The sequence below is a fragment of the Dipodomys merriami genome, unplaced genomic scaffold (assembly GCF_024711535.1).
Source record: "Dipodomys merriami isolate MVZ:Mamm:240054 unplaced genomic scaffold, mDipMer1.0.p SCAF_1, whole genome shotgun sequence".
Taxonomy (NCBI): Eukaryota; Metazoa; Chordata; class Mammalia; order Rodentia; family Heteromyidae; genus Dipodomys; species Dipodomys merriami.
In genome coordinates, this window is record NW_027202270.1 from 106,220,923 (window position 1) to 106,243,704 (window position 22,782).

A 22,782-nucleotide genomic window follows, 5' to 3' on the forward strand; every position below is an offset into this window, starting at 1 on the left:
CAATTGGGGGAAAGCAAAGGAAGGAATGATATTGTTCAAAATAAGTCAATAAAATTATATATATTAATAAAGGACTTTGCAAATATGCTTAAGGATCCTGAGATGAAGGCTACAAATGCAGGAGGCTTCTAGAAGGTAGAAAAGGCAAGATGGACAAGAATTCTCCTTTAGGGCTCCAGTAGAAAGGTGGTTCTGCAAATATCCTGGTATGTGTAGGACTTTTACCTCCACACTTGTGAAAAAAGTAACTTTCTATGAACCATGGCAGGGGCTGGGAAGGTGGCTCAGTGGTAGAGCACTTGCCTTGCATGCATGAGGCCCTGAGTTCAATTCCTCAGCACCACATAAGCAAAAAGAAAAAAGCCAGAAGTAGTGTTGTAGCTCAAGTGGTAGAGCGTTAGCCTTGAGCTAAAGAGCTGAGGGACAGTGCCCAGGCCCAGAGTTCAGGCCCCACAACTGGACCCAAAAATAAATAAAAAAATAAAATAAAACCCTACTTAAAAAAATCATCTATGAACCACGGCAGCAAGCTGTGGTGATTTATTGCACCACAACAGAAACTAATATAGGCTACAATTAAGCTGTTGTGAATTCTTCCTGATAGAGGAAGACAAAGGTTCAAGAATGACCTCCTAGAAAACCAAAGGGATGCCTGCATAAAACAAGTCATTTGAGAAGGACATTTCCTTTATGTATTTGCAGATATAATCTCTGAAATAGGCTTACCTGTGAGAATACCTGAAAAAACACATGCCCAAACCTCATCTTCTAAAAATGCTGCACAGTCAACATCATTGGTAGACCCCGAAGGGCCTGAGCACAGGGAGACAGACACATCTGTGGAAAATACTCTCCAAAGCAGCCTGGATGCTTCCCTTGATAACTCTTTGTCTTTGCAAAACCTCATTCTCCAGAAAGGTAAGTAATGGATTATTCCTTCCTTCTCTATGTAACTCAGAAGTTACATAGCAAATTTTAACCTGTTATTATTTTTTTATTTGTAAATCAACAGATGACACAACAGGCTTTTGGATTCTGAAATATGTATTTCAAGTTGACATTTACAATTTCATGAATTCTGCATTTTCACCAATTATCATGCTGATAGAAAGGGTAAGGTGGCTTTACAATTTTTTGGCAATAATTTTACCTATTTTACTAAATTGAAGAGCAACTTCAAAATATGCTTGGTCATATCTATCCTATATAAACATCCTAGAAGTTTGTTTCTCTTCGATAAAATCTTACATGCACACAGGAGTTTCTTTATAGGAAGGTTTTGCTGCATCAATGTGAAAATATTTTTATTAATTAGTTGATTAATTAATGTGACATGTTAGCCACATTTTAAAACATCTTAAAATCTGATGGAGGTTTTTGAAATGATTGGAAGGAAAATCTAAATGAATTTTTTTGACAGTACTATGATTTAACTCAGGACCTAGCACTCACCACGTGAGCCATGCATGTTCCCAGTCCTTTTTGCTTTTTTTTTTTTTTTGTCAGTTGTGGGGCTTGAACTCAGGGCCTGAGTGCTATCCCTCAGCTCTTCAGCTCAAGGCTAGAGCCACAGCACCACTTCTGGTTTTCTGGTGGTTTACTGGAGATAAGAATTGCACAGACTTTCCTGCCTGGATTGGCTTTGAACTGTGATCCTCAGATCTCAGCCTCCTGAGTAGCTAGGATTACAAGTGTTGAGCCACCAGGGCCTGGCTTTAGTTTTTTTTTTTTTTTTTTTTTTTTTTTTTTTTTAGATAGGGTCTTGTGCTTTTTGCCAGGACCATTCTCAGAATACATTCCTTCTATCTAGCTGAGATTACAAATGTTGGCCCCTATCCCCAGCTTGTTTGTTGAATTGGAGGTCTCACTTCTTTCTCAGGCTGGCTTCAAACAACAATCTTCCTCATCTCTGTCTCAGGAGTAGCTAGGATTACAATGCATTGATTTCTTTTCTTTTCTTTCTTTTTTTTTTTTTTTGCCAGTTGTGGGGGCTGAACTCTGGGCCTGGGCGCTGTCCCTCAGCTCTTTAGCTCAAGGCTAGTGCCCTACCACTTGAGCCACAGCACTACTTCTGGCTTTTTTCTGCTTATGTGGTGCTGAGGAATCGAAGCCAGGGCCTCATGCATGCAAGGCAAGCACTCTACCACTGAGCTAACTTCCCAGCCCTGCATTGATTTCTTATAGCTGGAGTTCATTTGATTTAATGACTGAGGGTAAAGGAATTGAAGAAGAAAGTGAAAATAGTCATTACAGGTTTCTAGCAAGGGTGGCAATGATGAATCTTTGTGAAAACTAGACAATAACACAAATCATTTTGCTTTCAGAGCTTTCTTATTTTTGGGGGCTAGGTTCTAGAGAGGATATAATATGATAAATGAGTTCAGAGAACTCATTATTTTTTTCTGTATGATTTCTTCTTGAAGATAATTTAAGACCTGTCAGAAATCTCTAGGTTAGGAGAAAAAACCCCAGTGATAATAATTGTAAAAATAACTACGATAGAATACCATTTCATTAGAATTAATTAGAATAATTCTACTTACTGGTGTGTACTGTTGAGAGATAGACCATATCTCTTTATCCCTACCTACTTGAAAAATATCTCACTAATCTTCATATGACATTTGGGTTTAAATTAAGTGCTTATCTAACAAAGTCTATAGTAATAAACTTGTGTTGCACAGTAAATATTGCCAGATAACATTTTACATGAAATACTTTGAGGGGCTGGGAAGGTGGCTCAGTGGTAGAGTGCTTGCCTTGCATGCCTGAGGCCCTGGGTTCGATTCCTCAGCACCACATAAGCAAAAAGAAAAAGCTTGAAGTGGTGCTGTGGCTCAAGTGGTAGAGCGCTAGCCTTGAGCTGAAGCGCTGAGGGACAGCGCTCAGGCCCCACGACCGGACCAAAAAAAAAAAAGAAACACTGAATTCTTCAGGCATGAAAAATATTGAGTTTAAGCTTAGTTAATTATTGTGACCCTGAAAAATCACTTGTTCCTTTTGGGAGGTGTCTCTATTAAAAATGTAGAATCAGAAGCAGAAATGAAATCACAGGCTGCTATTAAAAAATGGGTCTATACATTAAATTATGAATCAGTTGTCAATATTTAACAGTGAATTTATTTAAAAATGTAGATTCCTGGATTTTTTTTTTTTTTGGTCAGTTGTGGGGCCTGAACTCTGCCTGGGCACTGTCCCTCAGCTCTTCAGCTTAAGGCTAGCTCTCTACCACATGAGCCCCAGCTCCACTTCCAGGTTTTTCTGCTTATGTGGTACTGAGGAATCAAACCCAGGACCTACATGTATGCAAGGCAAGCACTCTACCACTAAGCCACCTTCCCATCCCCAAGATTCCTGGATTCTTTTGAAAACTAGAAGATTGTAATAAGAAGTCTTTCATTCCTTTTTTTTTGGGGGGGGCTGGTCCTAGGGCTAGAACTCAAGGTCTAGGCATTGTCCCTGAGCCTCTTTGTGCTCAAGGCTAGTGCTTTACCACTTGAGCCACAGCAATACTTCTGGTTTTTTAAGTGGTTAGTTGGAGATAAGAGTCCCATGGGGACTTTTCTGCTCTGGCTGGCTTTGAACCTCAATCCTCAGATCTCAGCCTCCTGAGTAACTAGGATTATAGGCATGAGCCACCAGTGCCCTGCATAAGTCTTTCATTCTTACTGGACAATAAGAAGTTTAGATGGGGGCTGGGAATGTGGTTCAGTGGTAGAGTGTTTGCTTAGCATGGCTGAAGGCCCAGGTTTGATTCCTCAGTACCACATAAGTAGAAAAAAGCCTGAAGTGGCATTGTGGCTCAAGTGGTAGAGTGCTAGCCTTGAGCTGAAGTGCTGAGGCACAGTGCCCAGGACCAGAGTCTAAGCCCCACAACTGACAAAAAAAATATACTAGCTCAGATGGAATGGTATATATTTATGTAGACATAAATTCTACAATTCCCTACACTCATAGCCTCTGCTTGGCCTTCATGGGACTAGCTGTAAGTCCTTAGAATTAATGTTCCAAAGAGCTCCTAACAGATCTACAATAGCGATCTAAGCACATCTATTAAGTGAATCTAGTGGTGCCTAACAATAGTACTTTAACATTTTTTTTAATTAGCAAAAAATGTCTTTGAGTCCTAACATATATACTCCTAACTAGAATGACTCATTCATAAGTGGAATAGCAATGAAATGTCACTGTTCTTGTTCAACAGGTAGCTTTTGGTTCAATATATTCTGAGATGATTCAATGTATTCTGAGAACTCTTGCATCAGTAATACAAAGACTGACAATGTAGTTCAATAATTTTGATATTCTTCCAAAGGACTAGATCTCTGTAATTCTGTCTGTTTAATTAGCTGGGAGTAACTGGTCCTTCCAGCGTGGCCATAGGGCCCTTCCTAGGGGAAATCAGCTTCTAGGTTGTGAATGAAGTTTATTGGTTAGCACTTTTCAACATTCTTGTATGTCTTCTAGTAGCTCTTACACTAATGACATTTATTCTCCATTTCCTAAAGCAGATCTTACAAGAGACAGTAAAACCTAATGTCTACTTATAAAAACACTCTTTTAAGTGGCAAAAAGCTCATACATACACTATATAAATTGACCATAGAACAAAACATTTAATTTAGTAGTTATCAAAGTTAACTTTTCTTTCCAACTGCAGAATGTAAGAGGGTAGTGATATGTAGGACAGTTCAAATATATGTGCAGGCACATATATATATTGTGTGTATATGTGTGTATTTAAAGAGGTTATAGGTCCATGAAATTGGATTATGGGTTGGTAGTCACAGCTCCACCTGTAGCACCCCTTCACAAGTATCAAAATTGGATCACAGACAGTGTGGAAATAAGAGTGCAGGAGGCATTAGAATCTGAAATCTCTCCCAAGGATATGAGGTACTTAGAACTTCATTTACATGCTAGGACATTTTCATGGGAACTTTCTGAGAAATGGAATTGAAAGATCTGGAAGAAGAAGTAAGTTGGGTGACTAAAGTATATGTAAGAAACTAGAATTTGTTAAGTACATGGAATTTGTTAAGCTTTACTTTGGGGCCTTTAGCATTTTCCTGGGGCAAAAGATTTTCTTTCCTTTCTCTTTTAAACAAGTTCTAAAAGCTGAATATGATTCTGGAGTCCCATGGTGATGTGAGGATTCACTGAAGGATTTTTATTGAGTGTTCTAATAGAGGCATATATTGCTTTAAGAGTCTGTGGAATTCTAAAGATAAAATTTGGATTATGCTTCTCTTCTGACTTCAGTATTCACATAAACTAATTTCAATACACACTGCCCTACACACACGGATGTTGTGTAATAGCTTGAAAATGGCGAATTATGAAGCAATATCTGCCACTGTCTGGTGCTGGCAGTTCCTCAGACTTATTAGGCTGATGTTGCATAGAGAGCAAGTTGAGTTCGGAAAAACTGGGCCCAGTGTTGGTCCTGAAAATCACCTGCTGCCACCTTGGGCATTCTTGACTTTTTTTTTTGGTTGGTTGTAGGGCTTGAACTCTGGGGCTGGGCACTGTCCTTGAGCCTCTGTGCTCAAGGCTAGCACTCTACCCCTTGAGCCACCGCTCCACCACTTGAGCGGTGTTCCACTTCAGTGTTTGGGTGGTTAATTGGAAATAAGTGTGTCAAGGGGGACTTTTCTGCCGAGCTGGCTGCGGACCATGGTTCACGCTGGGCTGCTCTTTCTTTTCTTTTCTCTTTCTTTCTTTCTTTCTCTCTTTCTTTTCTTTCTTTCTTCTTTCTTTCTTCCTTTCCTCTCCCTCTCTCCCTCCCTCTCTCTTTCCCTCCTTTCTTTTCCTCTCTCTCTCTCTCTCTCTCTCTCTCTCTCTCTCTCTCTCTCTCTCTCTCTCTCTCTCCCCCCCCCCCCTCCGCCTCCTCTTTTTCTTTGGTTGTTGTTGGTTTTGTTTAATTCGTAAGAGTTGCTGTTAACTTTTTAGGGAAGTTTCCTAAGGATTAAGATTTTGTTGATGTCTTCGGTGATTCGTTCAGGAAGTATCTGGTTGTTGAGTTTTGAGTTGTTTCACTGAAGACCAGTAAGAAGGCAGAATTTGATTAGAATGATTTTGCTGGGAAGCAAGAGAAGATGGCTTATCTCACACCTGTGCCATCTGAAATCATATCTCAGGCTACTTTACGCAAGATTCCTAAAAATAGGGTCCTAAATTTAGAGGGGGAACTCGCTCCTTTTAGCTGCTCTTCCCAGAGCACAGCACCAACTCGACGGGCCAAGGTGCACACGCATTTAACCTGGCCCTTGGATCACTAAGGAGCTTGATGGAGTTCAGGGTAGATCCGTCCTGGCCAGTGCCCAGGGAGCCCTCCTTGGCTAGGAGAGGTTCAACTCTGCTCAGCTGGCCCGGGACGCGCCTCCACGTCCAAAGTCCTAAGTCCGGACGCGGTTGGCAGGACGCAGGGGCGCGCGCCCCGCAGGTCGTTTTCGGACAGGCATGATGACAGCGGCGGGTGTCCCGGCTCCGGCGGGGTCCCCTGGGGTACGGGGGGAGGTCGGGGCAGGCGGGGCGCGCAGGTGGCCGACGGCAGCGGCGCGGATCGCGCTGGGGACGGGGGCTGTGGGTGTGTAGGACAAGGGGCCTGTTGTCACTCGAAGCTGGGGTCCCGAGCCGCAACGGCGGCTTGCAACCCCGTTCTCCAGCCGCGCACCACTCAACTTGCAAGGCTGGGTGGCCAGGCCGTGTAGGGCGGCGGCCCCTTTAAGAGAGAACGAGCCGGACACGTCTACCAACCTCGCTCGAGGAAGGGGGGGAGTTTACTGCGGCGCGCGGCCCGCCTCCCCCGCGGCGGCCTGGACGAAACCAACCGGGGGGGGTGGACGGCGCGCATGGCAGGGAGAAGCCGGGGGCGCGTGGGGGGTAAGCTAGCACCCGCGCGGCCGTAGCGCGTACAGCCATCGGCGGGCTCGGCCCCCGCGGCGGGCCGGCGGCGGGCGCGTGCGGCGGGGCCGGCGCCCGCGTGGCTCGGCTCCGCTCCCCCCCCGCAGCCGGCTCCGCAGTGGTTCGTTCCGGCCGCCCGGTGAGTGTTCGGGTTCCGGACGGCAGGCGTCGGGTTCCGTGTCGCCTGTGGTGGCCGGGGCCCAGGCCGTGGCTGCCGTGGCGACCGCGGGGGCCACCATGGAGGGGCTGAAGGCCGCCCCGCAGCCTTACTTGGGGCTGGTGGTGGAGGAGCTACGTAAGGTGAGTCCGGGTGCGATCGGGGGGTGACGTGGCCCCGGAGCCCGCGGGGGGAGGCAGCTGCTGGCGGGCTGAGGGTGGGGGGGGTTCGGTGGGCTGCGTCCTCCCCCCCCGCCCCGCGCCAGTCTACCCGCACCTGCCGCCGCGGGGCGCCGGGGCTGCGGCGGACAGGTTAGGGGGCCGGAACCCGCTGAAGAGAACCTCTGCTGGGTGGGCTTCGCCGAGGTGTCGCGAACGCCTCCGGGTCACCCGAATGGGGAGGATCGCTCGCGTCCGGCTGTGTGTGTGTGTGTGTGTGTGTGGGGAAGCCTGGCTCCCGGGGACCCGCGGGGCCCGGCTCGCCTGCGGGGCGCTCGGGGACCCGTCCCGGGAAACGACTTTCACGCGCCGGGATGGAGGGAACTTGAGGTCGGGGAGGGAAGCAACCCCCCACCCCCCCGAGCCTGGGCGGGATGGGCTTTCAGCGCCTTTCTTTCTTTCTTTCTTTTCCCGGTGAGACGTGCTGGCCTCGGGTCGCGTCTCGGTAATGCACACGCTCAGGTCCGCGTAAAGAGCGTGTTGGTAGAAAGTTGCCCCATTTCTGATGAGGTCGCGGACCGCGGCTCTTGGTCTCACGCGTGTTTGCAGCGACGGCTGTGGACATGCCTGCGGGGCGTTCCCACGGCCGTTCCGCACCGGCTGCCCGAGCCGAGCGAGCGGGGAACACGTGTGCAAAAGGACGCGCACCGATCACCTGTAAGCCCTCTGCGCCTCACCCCCCGCACAGCGGCACATTACATTATGGCTGTCCGAAAGGCTAGAGACGGTTACGATGATCTTCTTGCAGTAGGAATCGAAGGGTGCTGTTCGCCCACGTATGTGTATGTTCACGTGTGTGTGTGTGTGTGTGTTCACAGGTGTCTGAACGCATACATGTGAATGGGAGGGACAGCTCCAGGGAGATTGTAAGGGAACTAAGCTACAGTCTTGATCATTTGGAAAGAGGGCCAGACATTGGTCCGCAGTAGTTTACCGAAGCACACATCGTAAAGTGAGGGGGAGGGAGAGATTTGATTTTTCTTGGCTGAGCCACTAGCTGGAGTGGAAGAGACCGGTAACAGTGTCTGCAGGTCCAGGAGTCGGGCCACTTTTGAGGATAAGATGGTGCTCAACTGGAGACCAGCCGGATCCGAGCGTCTCTGCAGGGTGCTGGAGAGCTATTTACATAGGCTTTCAGTGGGTAAGACTTAGGGTTCAGGATGGAGCTTCCTGAAGGTTAAATGTGAGGTGAAGGAGAAATGAGTCGTGGGACCAGAAAATAAGCTAGGAATGGTGAGTTGAGGGTGGGGGGAGGGGGAGGGAGGAAGAAGAGGCAGAGGAAGAGGAAGAGAAAGGGAGGGGAGGAAGGGCTTGACAATTCTTTCACTGATGGAGTTTTTAGGAAGAGAAGCATATTGTGGCTTAGAGGTAATTCCAGAATGTATATATTTCCCTACATCAAAAACAACAATCTGTATTTGTTTTTTTTGAAAGTCCTAGGCAGTACAGTGGAATATTTATTTTATTTACCTTTTGTTGTTGTGGTATCAAGAAATCCAACCCAGAGCCTCATGCACCCTAGGCAAGCACTCTACCATCAAGCCACATTCTTGGCCCCAGTATTTATTTATTTTTTTTATAAGACTGCCCATGGAGAGAGACATAGAGGGGAGTTAAATTTTGCAGAATTTTGTCTCGTCCAACAGTATTTTCAACCTACATGGTGGTTTACCCTTAAATGCCACTGTCCTAACATTTTGGTCTGGGTACTACTAGGATAGCATACCATTGCTCTGATGTTAATTTTTAATTATTTATATTGGGATACATCCATGTAACATAAATTTTATCCTGTGATGTAGAGTTTAGTTAAGTGATTTTTCATATATTCACTATGTTGTGCAATTACCACATTTTTGTCATCTCTACAGAGAAACTTAGTACTTATTAGTAGCTTCTCCCCTCCTCCCATCTCTGCACTTGACCTTTTGTTTCTATTAAAGTTTATCCTGCACATTTCATGTGAATACAGTTCTATTTTTTTTTTTTGTTGTTGTTGTTATGGCTTCTTCAGCATGTTCTCAAGGTTCATCCATATTTGAGCATGTAACAGTGTTTTGTTCCTTTTTTTTTTTTGGGTCTGGTCGTGGGGCCTGAACTCTGGGCCTGGGCACTGTCCCTCAGCTCTTCAGCTCAAGGCTAGCACTCTACCACTTGAGCCACAGCGCCACTAACGGCTTTTTTCTTATGTGGTGCTGAGGAATCGAACCCAGGGCCTTGAGCATGCAAGGCAAGTGCTCTACCACTGAGCCACCTTCCCAGTCCTGTTTTGTTCCTTTTTATGACCCAACAGTATTCTGTTGTGCTAATATACAACTTTCATGTCATAGCTGATGGACATTTGGATTGTAAATGCTATTAGCTACTTTATTTCACTTTGTATGATTTCTAGTTCCAAGGATTCCTTTGCAAATGATACATTTCATTCTCCTTTATTTTGAACAGTACCCTATTGTATATATGTGTTACATTTAGTTTATTCATTGTTTAGTGGACATCTGGGTTGATTTTGTAGCTTTGCTACTGTGAATAGTGCTGCTGTAAATAAAGATGCTTGGGTAGGTATGTATATTGTATGTTGAGTTAAATTCCTTTGAATATATGTCCAGAAGTTGGTTCTTTGCAAAAAAATAAAAGTTGACAAACCTTTACCTAAACTAACTTAAAGAAAGAATGGGCTGTGAATGTGGTTTAGTGGTAGAGTGCTTGCCTAACATGCATGAAGCCGGGGGTTCCATTCCTCAGTACCACATAAACAGAAAAAGCCAGAAGTGGTGCTGTGGCTCAAGTGGTACGGCACTTGCCTCAAGCAAAAGATGCTCAGGAACAGTGCCCAGGACTGGCAAAAAAAAAAAAAAAAAAAAGATTCAGATTAAAAAATTAGATGAGGCCAGGTGCTGGTGGCTTAGGCCTATAACTGCTCAGGAGGCTGAGATTTGAGGATCACAGTTCAAAGCCAGCCTGTCCTGGAAAAATCTGTGAGACTCCTTTTTTTTTTTTTTTTGGGTCCGGTCGTGGGGCTTGAACTCAGGGCCTGGGCGCTGTCCCTCAGCTCTTCAGCTCAAGGCTAGAGCTCTACCATTTGAGCCACAGTGCCACTTCCGGTTTTTTTCTTTTTTGTTTTTGCTTATGTGGGGCTGAGTAATGGAACCCAGGGCCTCATGCATGCAAGGCAAGCGCTCTACCACTGAGCCACACCTTCCCAGCCCCATCTGTGAGACTCTTTATCTCCAATTAATTACCAAAAAGCTGGAAGTTGTGCTGTGGCTCAAAATGGTAGAGTGCTAGCCTTGAGGGGGTGAGGATGTGGGGGTGGTGGTAAAATTAAGGAACAGCACCGAGGCCCTGAGTTCAATCTCCAGGTCTGACAAACAAACAAAAAAACTCAAAACAAAATCATATTATTCTGATGAAGTATACTCTGCAAGGCTTTTTTTGTTATTGAAGGCTTTATCTACTTTTTTTTTTTTTTCACAGTCGTGGGACTTGAACTCTGGGCCTGGGTGATGTCTTTTGGGTCAAGGCCAGAGCTCTACCATTTAAGCCATAGAGCCACTTCTGTTTTTTTCTGTTTATGTGGTGCTGAGGAATCGAACCCAGGGCCTCATGCATGCAGCGCAAGCATTCTACCACTGAGCCACCTTCCCAGCCCAAGGCTTTATAGTTTTCATAATAGAGCCCTTTCATCTCATTGGTTACATTTCTTTTCAAGTATTTAATGTTTTTTTGGAGGGTGTTGTTTTTTCTGATTTCTTTTTTAGCCTATTTGTTATTTGAGATTCATCTGCTTTGTCATATGACTATGGTTATCCCTGATTGTTTTCAGGCTCTATCTTCTTGGAAAATCTTTTCTAATCTTTCCCTGGGTTGTCTCAATGAGGTGCATTTCTTATAGGTAACAAGTGTCTTTGTCTCCAAGGTTGTGGCAGCATTGCCTGAAGATATGAGACCAGGCCCAAACCCCTATGGCTTCCCGTGGGAGTTGGTCATCTGTGTAGCTTTTGGTGGATTTTTTGCTGTTGCCTTGTTTTTATGGAGAAGTTTTCGATCGGTAAGTTACCAACATATATTAAGATAATGTTTTTTTATCTTTGGACTGAGCCAGTAATAGGAGAGACATACTTGTTATTTTAAGGAAAGAAATTAGCTACTGAACATGGATTCAGAGGATTTTTTTTTTTTTTGGGGGGGGGGTCCAGTCGTGGGGCCTGAACTCTGGGCCTGGGCGCTGTCCCTCAGCTCTTCAGCTCAAGGCCAACACTCTACCACTTGAGCCACAGTGCCATTTCCGGCTTTTATTTTTCTTTATGTGGTGCTGAGGAATCGAACCCAGGGCCTCAGGCATGCAAGGCAAGCGCTCTACCACTGAGCCATCTTCCCAGCCCCTCAGAGGAATTTTTCTGAGCAAAAATTTTAAGAGAATTTCTTTTTGGAACTATCCTATATTAATACTAAAATTCTCCATTTCTTGTTTTCATATCTATCTATCTATGTATATCTCTATCTGTATATGGATATGTCTATATCTCTATATGTCTATGTTTCTATCTATATAGATATATAGAGATATAGATAGATATAGATATACATCTTTATATATATATATAGTTGTTGTACAAAGGAGTAGTCATTTAATGATATATTTTTTTTGTCTTGAGTTTATTTTTTCTTTTTTGGTTTATGTTTGCTTTTAAATATCTGTAAGTATATCCAAATTTTTTTGGAATTAAAAAAGATTGACTGTTATTACATATAGTTGGTCTTCCCTCAGTTCATCCCCGCCTCTCTGTCATCCACCAAAGACCACTCATGACCTCTAAAGAGGTCACCTTCTTTAGAATCTTGTACTCCTTCTTCCCATGTCTTTAAAGATGTGGGGGAGGGGGAGTCATATCCTTTCAAAGAATAGTATATAATTTTAGTTTGGAATGCTATGTTTTTAAAATTCTATCCTGTAGATAGATAGATTCATCTGTCTGTCTATCTATCTATCTATCTATCTATCTATCTATCTATCTATCTATCTATCTATCTATCTTATTATTATTTTTTGGGTTTGTCATGGGGCTTGAACTCTGGGCCTGGGCGCTGTCCCTCACCTCTTCAGCTAAAGGTGAGTACTCTTGTCACTTGACCTACTGCACCACTTCCGGTTTTCAGGTGATTAATTGGAGATTAGAGTCTCGAAGACTTTCCTGCCCAGGTTGACTTTGAACCATGATCCTCAGATCTCAGCCTCCTCAGTAGTTAGGATTATAGGCGTGAGCCACCAGTGCCTGGCCCCTTCATCCATATTTTGAATAAAGCTGTCATTTCTTTCTGTTTTGATTGCTCTAGAATATTTTGTTATAAAATATACTATAGGCTGGGCACTGGTGGCTCACGCCTGTAATCCTAGCTACTCAGGAGGCTGAGATCTGAGGATCACGGTTCAAAGCCAGCCTGGGCAGGAAAGGCCAAGAGACTCTTATCTCCAGTAAGCCACTAGAAAACCAGAAGAGCGTTGTGGTTCAAGCGGTAGAGCACTTGTCTTGAGCTGAAGAGTGCAAGGACAGCGCCCAAGCCCAGAGTTCAAGCCTCATGACAAAAAAAAAAAAAAAAAAAAAAAAAAAAAATATATATATATATATATATATATATATATATATATATATATACATACTATAGTTTCACATCTATCTATCTATCTATCTATCTATCTCTCTATCTATCTATCTATCATCTATCTCTTTATCTATCTATATTTTTTGCCAGTCCTAGGGCTTGAACTCAGGGCCTAGACACTGTCCCCTGAGCCTCTCTGTGTTCAGCACTAATACTCTACCACTTGAGAGCCACAGAGCCACTTCTGGCTTTTTCTGTTTATTTGGTACTGAGGAATGGAACCTAGGGCTTTATGCTTGCTAGGCAAGCACTCTGCCACTAAGCCACATTCCCAGACCTATCTATATATATTTTTTGACCTTTGACATGTGGGTTGGTTCCAGGTCTTTACTGTGGTATGCAGTGTTGCTGTGGCCCTTCTTACCTACGTCTCTGTGTATTTGTGACAGTTTGTCTCAGAAATACATCTAGTCATGTATACATTCTGCATGTGACTTAAATTTTTTTTTTGTCTTTTCTACTTGGTTATGTTGTCTCATGCTAATCTCTTACAAGTGAATTTACCACTCTGCCCCCTTCATTATTTGAAAGTTCAAAGAAGAAACAGGTTTGGTTTGTGGTTTCATAAGCTTTCTTTTAGATCTGTAGTTCATGGTGACATGATTAGAGAGGCTTTTAAAAATACTTTGACTTGCTGGGCACTGGTAGCTCATGCCTGTAATCCTAGCTGTTCAGGAGGCTTTGAGGATCTGAGGATCACGGTTCAAAGCCAGCCAGGGCAGGAAAAGTCTGTGAGACTCTTATCTCCAATAAACCACCAAAAACTGGAGTGGCACTGTGGCTCAAGTGGTAGAATGCTTGTCTTGAGCTGAAGAGCTGAGGGACGGCACCCAGACCTAGAGTTCAAGCCCCATGGCCAACAACAATAACAAAACAATACTTTGACTTAAAGCCAAATATATTTGGGCAAACATAGGTTAAATGAAAGTAAGCAGATATCTTTCCAATGAAGTTATATTAGAACCTTGAGTATGATAATATGCAATGGAAATCTTCATTGGGAGTTTTACTCATTGGCTAACTCATTCACAATAAGACAGTCAATCAGAAACTTTTAAAGTTGGGAATAAAAGTTAAAGAAATTAGATTTACTTGAAAATGTATTTATTCTAATGTAATCCTTTTTTTGTTAAAATTTTCTTTTAGGTTAGAAGCCGGCTTTATATAGGTAAGCTGGTTATTTTCTACTTTAGATTCATCACTATGATGTATAATTTGAAAATGTAATAATTTATTCATGATAATATTGACTTTTCTTTTTTAAGGAAGAGAAAAAAAGCTTGCCCTAGAGCTTTCTGGACTGATAGAAGAAAAGTGTAAACTCCTTGAAAAATTTAGGATAGTTCAGAAAGAGGTAAGAGATTTTTGAAAATAATCTTATTTGAGACAGGGAACTTTAGACTTCTTAGTACACCTGCTCCTGTGTAAGCTTACCGCTGCTAATGCTTCCTTTGCAGAGTGCAGGAGGTTGGTTGCTTGTCAACTTCTCTGCCTGAATCAGCCTCTCAGGATCAGCACTTGTGGTAGGGTGTGCTGTTGGTTTACTCACTGTGGTTTCATTTGTGTTTCCCTGGCTATGAAGTTGAACACTTTCAAATATGTTTACTGGCCGCTTTGCCACTCCTTTGTAAAGCTACTGTTTCTAATCCTTTTCATATATTTTTTTAAAGGGATGGGTACTCTTTTTTTTTTTTTTATTATGTAGGAGTTTTCCTAATTCTTTATTATATATATATAAGATATCCTCTTCCATTGGCTGGTTACTTTTAAAAATTTCAAATGGTGACGTGGAAAGCAGATGTTCTGAATTTTAACAGTTTATCAGTCTTTGATTTTTAAAAGTTTGTTTACTAAAAAAAAAAAAAAAAGTTTACTTTTTTAGGAGACCATACCAGGGCCTTGCACCTGCTAGGCAAGCATTGGACCACTGAACTGCATTTTCCCCCACCCCCTTTTATTTTTTTTTTCTCTCTCTCTCTTTTTTTTTTTTTTTTTTTGGCTTATGTGGTGCTGAGGAATCGAACCCAGAGCCTCATGCATTGCAAGGCAAGCACTCTACCACTGAGCCAGCCCCACCCCCTTTTATTTTTGAGGCCGATTCTCACTATCTAGCCCAAGCTGGTCTTGAACTTGAGGTCCTCCTACCTCAACCTTCTCAGTGCTTGGAATATAGACGTGTTATACCATGCCTGGCTTCACTATTTCTTTATGATGAATGCTTTTTTTTTTTTCTTGGTTAAATAAACTTTTTTGCCTACCCAAGAATTTAAAGACACTCGTCTGTTACCTTTCAGATGTTTTACTGTTTCTGTTTCAAAATGTAGTCTTATTAGTTTATTAAGTCTTCCAGGCACAATACCACTGGCTGGGTGGCTTAAAAAGTAGTATTAATTTTCTCACAGTTTGGGAGAAAGGTAGCCCAAGTTCAAGGTGTCTGAGGATTTGACTTCTTTTGGGCTCTCCTTGGCTGTGCATGGCTACTTTCTTGCTATATCTTTCATGGACTCTTCTGTGTAAGTACATGCCTAGTGTCTCTATGTGTTCAAATTTTCACTTTTTAGGAAGACACCGGACATAAGGTTAGAGCCACTTTACCAGCCTCATTTCAATTTAATCATCTTTTCTGTCTCCAAATGCATTCACTTTTTGAGGTACTGGAAGTTAGCACTTCAGCCCAGGCATTTGTGAGAGCCATGATTCAGTTATAGCAGTCTCTGGTTCATCTGGAATTGAATCCATGCTGATATAGTTAGGAGGGCATGCAAAATTCACATTTCCATATGGCTATGAAGTTAAATGATACTGCATATTGAAAAGACTGTCCTCTGCCTATGGTTGTATACTATCACATTATTAAATGATGTGAGTTTGTTTCTGTAATATCTTTGTATCTGATCGTCTTTTTTTGTTTTCTTCCTTTTGAGACAGGGTCTCACTGTAGCTCAGGCTGGCCTCAGACTCTATAATGCTGGGATTATAAGTGTGCACATCACACTCAACTTTTCTCTTTCTTTATTTCTATTACTTTTTTTTTTTTTTGGTGCTGATACTGGGGCTTGCACTCAGGGCCTCGGTACTGTTCTTTAGTTTTTTTTCCTTAAGACTGTTGCTCTACCGCTTGAGTTAACATAGTTGTACTTTTGAGTTTTTGGAAGTCTCATGGACTTTTTCTGCCTGGGCTGGCTTTGAACCTCAATCTTCAGATTTCAGCCTCCTGGGTAGCTAGGATTACAGGTGTGAGCCACCCAGCTAGGTGTTTTTATTTACTGTCTTGATATCTGACAGTATGAGTGTCAAGGTTTGTTCTTTAGGATTGTTTTGGGTATCTTCCTTGTTTTGCACTGTTTTTGCTTTATGTAGTTCACATGTGATAGGCCAAACCCAATTGGTTATTCTCCTCTGACTTTGTTGTTCCTTCAGTATCTTTGCTAAGAGTCTCTCTTTCAGTAACATATGCAATATGATCTCCGTGTGGTACACATAGACCCTGAAAAGTCCTAGCTATCTGTCACTTCTACCAGAGACCTCTCACTGAAGAAATGTCTGTCTATCCTTGAATCTGGGATCTTCCTTCCTCAGCCTCTTTGTGTAGAGATGATAGGCATGCAGTACCATACCCTGCTTGAGAATAGGCATTTTCATAGAGTAGAGTTCTTATATATAGACTGTGTGGTACATTTAAATTTTTTTTTTTTTTTTTTTTTTTTGTTGATTGTAGTGCTTGAACTCAGTCCCTGGGGACTGTCCCTGAGCTCTTCAGCTTAAGGTGAGTGCTCTACCACTTGGACCACAGGGCCACTTCCGTTTTTTTGGTGGTTAATTGGAGATTAGAGTCTTACGGACTTTCCTGCCTGAGCTAGTTTTGAGCCACAATCTTCAGATCTCATCCTTGGGCTGGGAAGGTGGCTCAGTGGTAGAGCGCTTGCCTTGCATGCATGAGGCCCTGGGTTCGATTCCTCAGCACCACATTTGCAGGAAAAAAAAGCCGGAAGTGGCACTGTGGCTCAAGTGGTAGAGCGCTAGCCTTGAGCTGAAGAGCCCAGGACAGTGCCCAGGCCCAGAGTTCAGGCCCATGACTGGACCCAAATAAAACCAAACCAAACCAAAACAGATTTCATTCTTCCGAATAGTTAGGTTTATAGGTGTGAACTATCAGAGCCTGGCTAATTTTTCTTTCTTTCTTTCTTTCTTTCTTTCTTTCTTTCTTTCTTTCTTTCTTTCTTTCTTTCTTTCTTTCTTTCTTTCTTTCTCTCTTTCTTTCTCTCTTTCTTTCTTTCTCTCTTTCTTTCTTTCCTTCCTTCCTTCCTTCCTTCCTTCCTTCCTTCCTTCCTTCCTTCCTTCCTTCCTTCCTTCCTTCTTTCTTTTTTCTTTCTTTTTTTTTTTTTTTTTTTTTTTGGGTCCGGTTGTGGGGCCTGAACTCTGGGCCTGGGCACTGTCCCTCAGCTCTTCAGCTCAAGGCTAGCCCTCTACCACTTGAGCCACAGCACCACTTCCGGCTTTTTTTCTTTTTGCTTATGTGGTGCGAATCAAACCCAGGTCCTCTGGCATGCAAGGCAAGCACTCTACCACTGAGCCACCTTACCAGCCCCTCTTTCTTTCTTTCTTTCTTTCCTTCTTTCGTTCTTTCTTTTTTTTCTTGGTTGTGGAGCTTGAACTCTGAGCCTGGGTGCTGTCCCTCAGCTCTTTAGCTCAAGGCGAGTGCTCTACCACTTGAGCCACAGTGCCACTTCTGGTTTTCTGGGGGTTTATTGGAGAGAGTCTCATGGACTTTCCTGCCTGGGATGGCTTTAAACCTTGATCCTCAGATCTCAGCCTCCTGAATAGCTAGGATTATAAGCATGCACTGGTGCCTGGCATTTCAGTTTTGTTTTTTTAATTGTGAAACTACTGTACAGAGGGGTTACAATTACATGGGCAAGCATTGTAGCCTCCTCCTTTGTTTCCCCTTCCCATCCTCCCTCCGCTCCCCCATCCAATCCCCCCCATTTCAGTTTTTTAAATTATTGTTTTATACATTTTTGTTTTGTAGTCTAGCACATTATTTCATGTTTATTATTAGAGAAGTATGTGCATATTATCATATATATGTATATATCATATATATGTGTATATATATATATATATATTTACATTCCATATAGTGCACCCATTTAAAGTGTGTAAATGAGCTGGGCATTGTAGTGATCTGTTATTCCAAAATCCAGGAGGCTGAAGCAAGAGGATCATAAAGCTCAAAGTAAGCTTAGGCTTGGGCTGGGAAGGTGGCTCAGTGGTAGAGCGCTTGCCTTGCATGCCTGAGGCCCTGGGTTCAATTCCTCAGCACCACATAAGCAAAAAGAAAAAAGCCGGAAGTGGTGCTGCGGCTCAAGTGGTAGAGCGCTAGCCTTGAGCTGAAGAGCTGAGGGACAGTGCCCAGGCCCAGAGTTCAGGCCCCACGACCAGACCAAAAAAAAAAAAAAGAAAAAAGTAAGCTTAGGCTACCTAGTAAGACCTTGTTCTCCCTGCTCTCAGTATGCAAATGAATGGATTTCCGTATTTTCACAGTTGTGTATACATTGTACCAATCAACTTTTGAGCATTTTTATCACAAAAAAGAAACCTTAGACCCCTTTGCTATCATCCTTCAGTCACAGTCTCTACCATTTTGAAGCCCTGTTTGTCTAGAAACAGAAAGATAGCTTTTCTTAATCTAGACATGAGAAGTGGCATCATATCATGCTTTGTGGTTGGCTTTTTTTCTTAGCCTGACACTAAATATAGATACAGCAATTCCCCTCTTGGGTGTACACCCCAAAGTAAGGCTTCACACATGTTTCAGCATGTGTTATAATTAATTTACTTATTTTTCAAATACTATTTCACATCACAGTTTATGTCCACCTGTCAGGCCATAGGCCTTTGTGTTATTTCCATTTGTGATTTTATAAGTAGTATTGCTTAGGACATGTAGGAGTTTTTGTATGGACCGTGTTTTGGGTTGTTTGGGGTGTGTATGGAGGAGTGCTGCATCTGTTGCCTCTTTCCTACAATGGCTGCTCCATTTCACATCCCGCCAGCAGCTTGGGAGTGTCCTGTTTCTCTGTACCCTCTCAACTTGTTTCTTATCTATATGTCTATGATATAATCCTTCTGGGTGTTAGGTAGTGTCTCCTTGGGGTTTCGATTTGCATCTCCTTGATGGCTAATGTTAAGCATCTTTTCATGTAAGTTTTTTGAGAAAAAATTACTATTTATAGCCATCTTTGCCTTCTCAGAGGAGGAAGAGATTAGACGCCAAATGGTTTCATGATTTGGGCTTTAAAGACAGGAACAACCATCCATTCATTTTCCACCCTTCTTTTCTTCCCCAATTTCTCTCTTTAAATATGCTGAGTATTTATATATCTTCTCTGAAGGGAGTTTTTCTTTTTCTTTTTTTTTTCCAGTTTCTTAGCCTGTTTTTAATTTAAACTGTCTTTTTGTTGTTTATGTTTTGGTAGTACTGTGGTTTGCAGTTAGGGCCCAGGGTCTCATGTTTTTGCCCAGGGCTAGTCTCACATCTTCATCTTCTTACCTAGGCCTCTCTACCTGGGATTTACAAGTTTATACCACTATGTCTGGTTTATTTGTTAAGATAGGATCTTACTATTTCTTGTACTGACACAGTCCTTCCTATCTTTTGCTTCTTGAGCAGCTGGGATTACTTGGTGAGCCACCATGCCCAACCTTAAATTTTAATGTACTTAATTTTTTCTTTTTTCTTTTGATGCCGGGGATCAAACCCATCTTTTTATTTATACATGATAGGCAAGCAGACTTTTACTGAGCTACATACCCAGTCCTTTCTCCCTCTCTCCTTTCTTCCCTTATCCCCCCTCTTTTCTCCCTCTCCCCAGCCCCTTCCCTCTTCACTTAGAGTATTGGGAATGGAACCTAAGGCTTCATGCTTTCTAGGCACTATACACGCTGTGCCAGATCTCAGCCCTTATTTATTTTTGAGAAAGGATCTCACTGTGTATTCCAGGCTGCCAAAGCTTTCTTGAATGCTGAGGTTACAGAGCTTTCCCACCAGATTGTCCTTTATTATTATGTTCTAAGTGTTCTAGGAACAGTTACATGATTAACCAATACTTTCTTTCTTTCTTTTTTTTTTTTTTTGTCAAGGCAATTTTTATAGTTGGATGGATAGTTTTTCTCAAAAGACAAAACTTAGGTAGTGCACATACTTCTAAGTGGTATCGGCATTGTTTGTAAATAAGTTTCCAGTGCTCCAACTTGGGGTTAACTCATCTTGACCCAGGAATTGGGAATGGAGCCCCTCAAATGGCTTCAAATTAGGGAAGTACAGAGAATATGGGGAGTCTTTCCTACTTCCCTAAGAACAAAAGTCACAATGAGTAAAAATGGATTAACCAATACTTTCAATTCTGTGTGTTGTCTTCTTACCCTCTTTATGATATCTTTTTTTTTTTGCTAGTCTTGGGGCTTGAACTCAGGGTCTGGGCACTGTCCTTGAGCTTCTCAGTGTTCTGTTCAAGGCTAGCCCTCTACCACTTGAGCCACATCACCACTTCTGGCTTTTTTTTTTTTTTTCTGTTTACGTGGTACTAAGGAATCAAACCCAGGGCTTCATGCATGCTAGGCAAGCACTCTTCCACTGAGCCACATTCCCAGCCCTTTATGATACCTTTTGAACATATAAGTTTAAAATTTTAATGATCAGTTTCATTTTTTCTTTTTTGTTTTTGTGCTTTTGATGTCAGATATAAGAAGGTACATAATCAGAGTGGCATTGATTGACAAAAAGTGACAAAGATATGTTTTCTTCCAAAAGTTTTACAAGTTTAGCTCTTATGCTGAAGTCTTTGACCTATTTGGAGTGTATTTTGTGTATAGTAGAAGGTAGAAGTCCTGCTTTATTTTTTTGCATATGGAAATCCAGTTTTTGTAGCAACACTTGGTGAAAGACTATCCTTTCCCCATGAAATTATCATGGCACCATAGACTAATCCTATTATAGAATTTCATTAAATGAAATCACACCATTTTCTGTCTGTCTATATATATATGTATATATGTGTGTATATATGTATGTTTGTATGTATATGTGGTATGTATAAGGCCTTATGTTTGTTAAGCAGGTGCTCTTGTCACTTGAGCCATACCCTTAGCTCTTTTTGGCTCTAGTTATTTTTTGGATGGGATTTTTTTTTTTTTTTCTAGATAGCCATGGGCCAAAGTACTCCTATCTATGACTTCTATGTAAATGGTATCAGGTGTGAGCCACCAAGGCTGGCTTGTTTGAGGTGAGGTCTTGCTAACCTTTTGTTTAGGCTGACCTTGTACCGTGATCCCCTTCAGCGCCACCTCCCAAATAGCTGGCATTATAGGCATTAGCTACATTGAATGGTCTCAGTATTATATTTATGAGATTTATTGTGTTGTATATTTTTTGTACTTTTGTTTTCTGCCAAGTAAGTTTGTATTGTGTCAATATACCAACCTTTGTTAATTCATTCCTTGGTATATTATTTCTGGGTCTTGGCTGTTACAAAGTTATTATGAACATTTTTCTACAATTTTACTTCTTTCTAGGATGTTCATTTCTCTGTAGTAAATATCTAGTATTGGAAAATGGCAAATCATTATTAGATTAAGTATATGTTGACTTTATAAGAAACTGTTTTTCCGAGTTTCTCTATGTCTTTGATTTAGCAGGGTTACATTGATGTGTGTTGTAAGTATTTCTTCTGCTTTTCCCTCTGGTGTTCTTAATGTTTCTTGTATTCTTAATGTTTCTTTTTTTTTTTTTGAGTCTGGTCGTAGGGCCTGAACTCTGGGTCTGGGCGCTGTCCCTCAGCTCTTCAGCTCAAGGCTAGCACTCTACCACTTGAGCCACAGCGCCACTTCCCGCTTTTTTCTTTTTGCTTATGTGGTGCTGAGGAATCGAACCCAGGGCCTTATGTATGCAAGGCAAGCGCTTTACCACTGAGCTACCTTCCCAGCCCTCTTAATGTTTCTTAATGTATTGAGTTGGTTTGGAATGCTTGATCCTTATTTTTTTCAGTGTTGTTTTTGCCTCCTTTTTCTTCCTAGCACTCTTCATGAGTATATTTTAACTAAATTGTACCACATATGTCTTCTTATGTTATCTGAACTTCCTATCTTCCTATTTGCTCATACTTCAGTCTGTGTATTTTCTTCTGATCTGATTGCCATATTACTGGTTGTCTTGTCTAATGTCTGTTAAGCCACTATTGGGATCTTAGTTTAACTTACTGCTTGTTTCAGTTGACTTTTTAGAGTTTTATTGTGGTTCTTTTTTAGTCGTTCCTCTCCCCTCCACCCCACCCCCCCACCCCCAGGTAAAATGCTGTGTTGTTGTTTTTTTTCTAGTTCCTTTTACATATGAAGTGATGTAACTTGAGTGTCTGTCTAAGCACTCTGTCATGAGCATTATTCATTAGCTTATTTCTGTTGCTCATGTTTTGTCTTTGGTTAGTCTGTCTTCTTGAATACCAGATTATTTTATCTTAAGTGTCAGTGATAGTATAACATATAATAAAACTTGTAAAGATTTTTTCTTCTTTTTTTTTTTAAAGACCCTCCAAGGTTCTGGAGATTGGGCCCAGGACATTGTGTGTGTATCAGGGAAACACTGTACCACTGAGCTGCATTCCCAGCCTTGTGGGAATAATTTTGAAGCTGATGGTGTAAATACTGTCTCTAGTGAGGATTTTCTGTTGCTTCCAGGCTAGAGATATTAGGAATTCAGATTGCTTTATTAAAAAAATAAATATTTTGGTGATGATCCTGGGGCTTGAACTCAGGGCCTGGGTGCAGTTCCTGAGCTTTTTG

The 22,782-nt window shown here is 42.1% G+C and overlaps 1 protein-coding gene across 12 annotated transcripts in view; it reads left to right on the forward strand.

Moving 5' to 3' along the window:
• Nucleotides 1–22,782, forward strand: part of Mia2 (MIA SH3 domain ER export factor 2) — a 94,703-nt gene that overhangs the window by 15,137 nt on the left and 56,784 nt on the right. For 5 of the 12 annotated variants that reach the window (XM_070027049.1, XM_070027040.1, XM_070027058.1 and 2 more), the window contains exons 5-9: nucleotides 703–918; nucleotides 1,013–1,113; nucleotides 11,201–11,332; nucleotides 14,092–14,113; nucleotides 14,211–14,299. In XM_070027049.1, the coding sequence (XP_069883150.1) occupies nucleotides 703–918; nucleotides 1,013–1,113; nucleotides 11,201–11,332; nucleotides 14,092–14,113; nucleotides 14,211–14,299 (560 nt within the window). Of the gene's footprint in view, nucleotides 1–702; nucleotides 919–1,012; nucleotides 1,114–4,889; nucleotides 4,978–7,065; nucleotides 7,207–11,200; nucleotides 11,333–14,091; nucleotides 14,114–14,210; nucleotides 14,300–22,782 lie in introns of those variants that run through there. The other 7 variants (XM_070027068.1, XM_070027103.1, XM_070027087.1 and 4 more) reach the window with 2 other exon arrangements.